The 1997-nt window shown below is 32.1% G+C and overlaps 1 protein-coding gene across 1 annotated transcript in view; it reads left to right on the top strand.

Moving 5' to 3' along the window:
- Positions 1–1997, top strand: part of LOC106474182 (tryptase gamma-like) — a 5650-nt gene that overhangs the window by 1196 nt on the left and 2457 nt on the right. The window contains exon 2 of the mRNA XM_013934873.2: positions 1172–1326. Coding sequence (XP_013790327.2) covers positions 1172–1326 — 155 coding nt within the window. The remainder of the gene's footprint in view (positions 1–1171; positions 1327–1997) is intronic.

The raw sequence follows: 1997 nt of genomic DNA, 5'->3' as shown, positions 1-1997 counted from the left end.
ATATAACAATGAAACTAAAAACATGACCAACACAATGTAAACAACAATGAAATATAACTGAAAACATGACCAACACAATGTAAACAACAATGAAATATAACTGAAAACATGACCAACACAATGTGAACAACAATGAAACAAAACTAAAAACATGATCAACACAATGTGAACAACAATGAAATATAACTGAAAACATGACCAACACAATGTGAACAACAATGAAACAAAACTAAAAACATGACCAACACAATGTGAACAACAACAACAATGAAACAAAACTAAAAACATGACCAACACAATGTGAACAACAATGCAAAGTAATGTCATAACATCTATAGTTACATTTATCAAGGTGATTTGTGTACATTGATGTATTGTTGTTATGAACTCCTGTTAAAAGAAGGCTATTTACATAGGTCAGAATCCAGATAACCTCTAGAAATATTTATCTAAATACAGAAATCAGTCTCTAAAGAATGTGAAATTACTACATTCAACACAGATATCAAAGTTTTTGTGTGGCTTCTCAAAGGTAGGGTTGATGAGTAACATATACTAGAGAGTTTTGAATGAAAATATATTGTCTTTGACAAACCTTCAAAGTTTGATTTGGATCTAAATAAGGAACTTTTTACCATGGAGTGTACTGTTAACTCAAGAATAAGCTTGTTTAAAGAAGCTGTGTTGTAAATAGATAGTTGTATATAGTACTACATCATCTTTAGTGTGTTTATCAGAGGAAAGGAACTTTTTACCATGGAGTGTACTGTTAACTCAAGAATAAGCTTGTTTAAAGAATCTGTGTTGTAAATAGATAGTTGTATATAGTACTACATCATCCTTAGTGTGTTTATCAGAGGAAAGGAACCTTTCACCATGGAGTGTACTGTTAACTCAAGAATAAGCTTGTTTATAGAATCCGTGTTGTAAATAGATAGTTGTATATAGTACTACATCATCTTTAGTGTGTTTATCAGAGGAAAGGAACCTTTCACCATGGAGTGTACTGTTAACTCAAGAATAAGCTTGTTTAAAGAAGTGAGATTAAGAAGATCATATGTTATGAATGCCACTAATCCAGTCGCTAAAGACAGAACAAAGAAGTCTATGTTCACATATAAAGCTGAATATTTTTAGAATCTAAAATGATTTTGTTTTGTTTTTTCTGTAGCTGGCCCTATTAGTCTCAAAGTGCGTGAGGCTGAAGTTCCTATTGTTGATGATCAGGAGTGTACCGGCAAGATAAATGCAGTGAGTGAAAAGGTGTTTATTCTACCGGCCAGCAGCTTCTGTGCTGGTGGGGAAGAAGAAAATGATGCTTGTAGGGTACGTTCATTTGTATTTCACTTTATCCTTATCTGTAGATGCTTGTAGGGTACGTTCATTTGTATTTCACTTTATCCTTATCTGTAGATGCTTGTAGGGTACGTTCATTTGTATTTCACTTTATCCTTATCTGTAGATGCTTGTAGGGTACGTTCATTTGTATTTCACTTTATCCTTATCTGTAGATGCTTGTAGGGTACGTTCATTTGTATTTCACTTTATCCTTATCTGTACTGGTTAATGTACCTTGATTGAGTTTTTGCTTTATTCCTGTCTATGCGTGATTTGTTTACACTAAACTTGACAAGTGTAACTACAGATGTTACTACATTACTTTATTGTAAACGAATCATCTTGACAAGTGTAACTACAGATGTTACTACATTACTTTAATATAAACAAATCACCTTGACAAATGTAACTACAGATGTTACTACATTACTTTAGTGTAAACAAATCACCCTGACAAGTGTAACTACAAATGTTATTACATTACTTTAGTGTAAACAAATCACCTTGACAAGTGTAACTACAAATGTTACTACATTACTTTAGTGTAAACAAATCACCCTGACAAGTGTAACTACAGATGTTATTACATTACTTTAGTGTAAACAAATCACCTTGACAAGTGTAACTACAAATGTTACTACATTACTTTAGTGTAAACA

Source organism: Limulus polyphemus, unplaced genomic scaffold, assembly GCF_000517525.1.
Source record: "Limulus polyphemus unplaced genomic scaffold, Limulus_polyphemus-2.1.2 Scaffold6920, whole genome shotgun sequence".
NCBI lineage: Eukaryota > Metazoa > Arthropoda > Merostomata > Xiphosura > Limulidae > Limulus > Limulus polyphemus.
The sequence above is the reverse complement of the archived record's forward strand: the minus strand, read 5'-3'. Positions and strand labels throughout refer to the sequence as shown.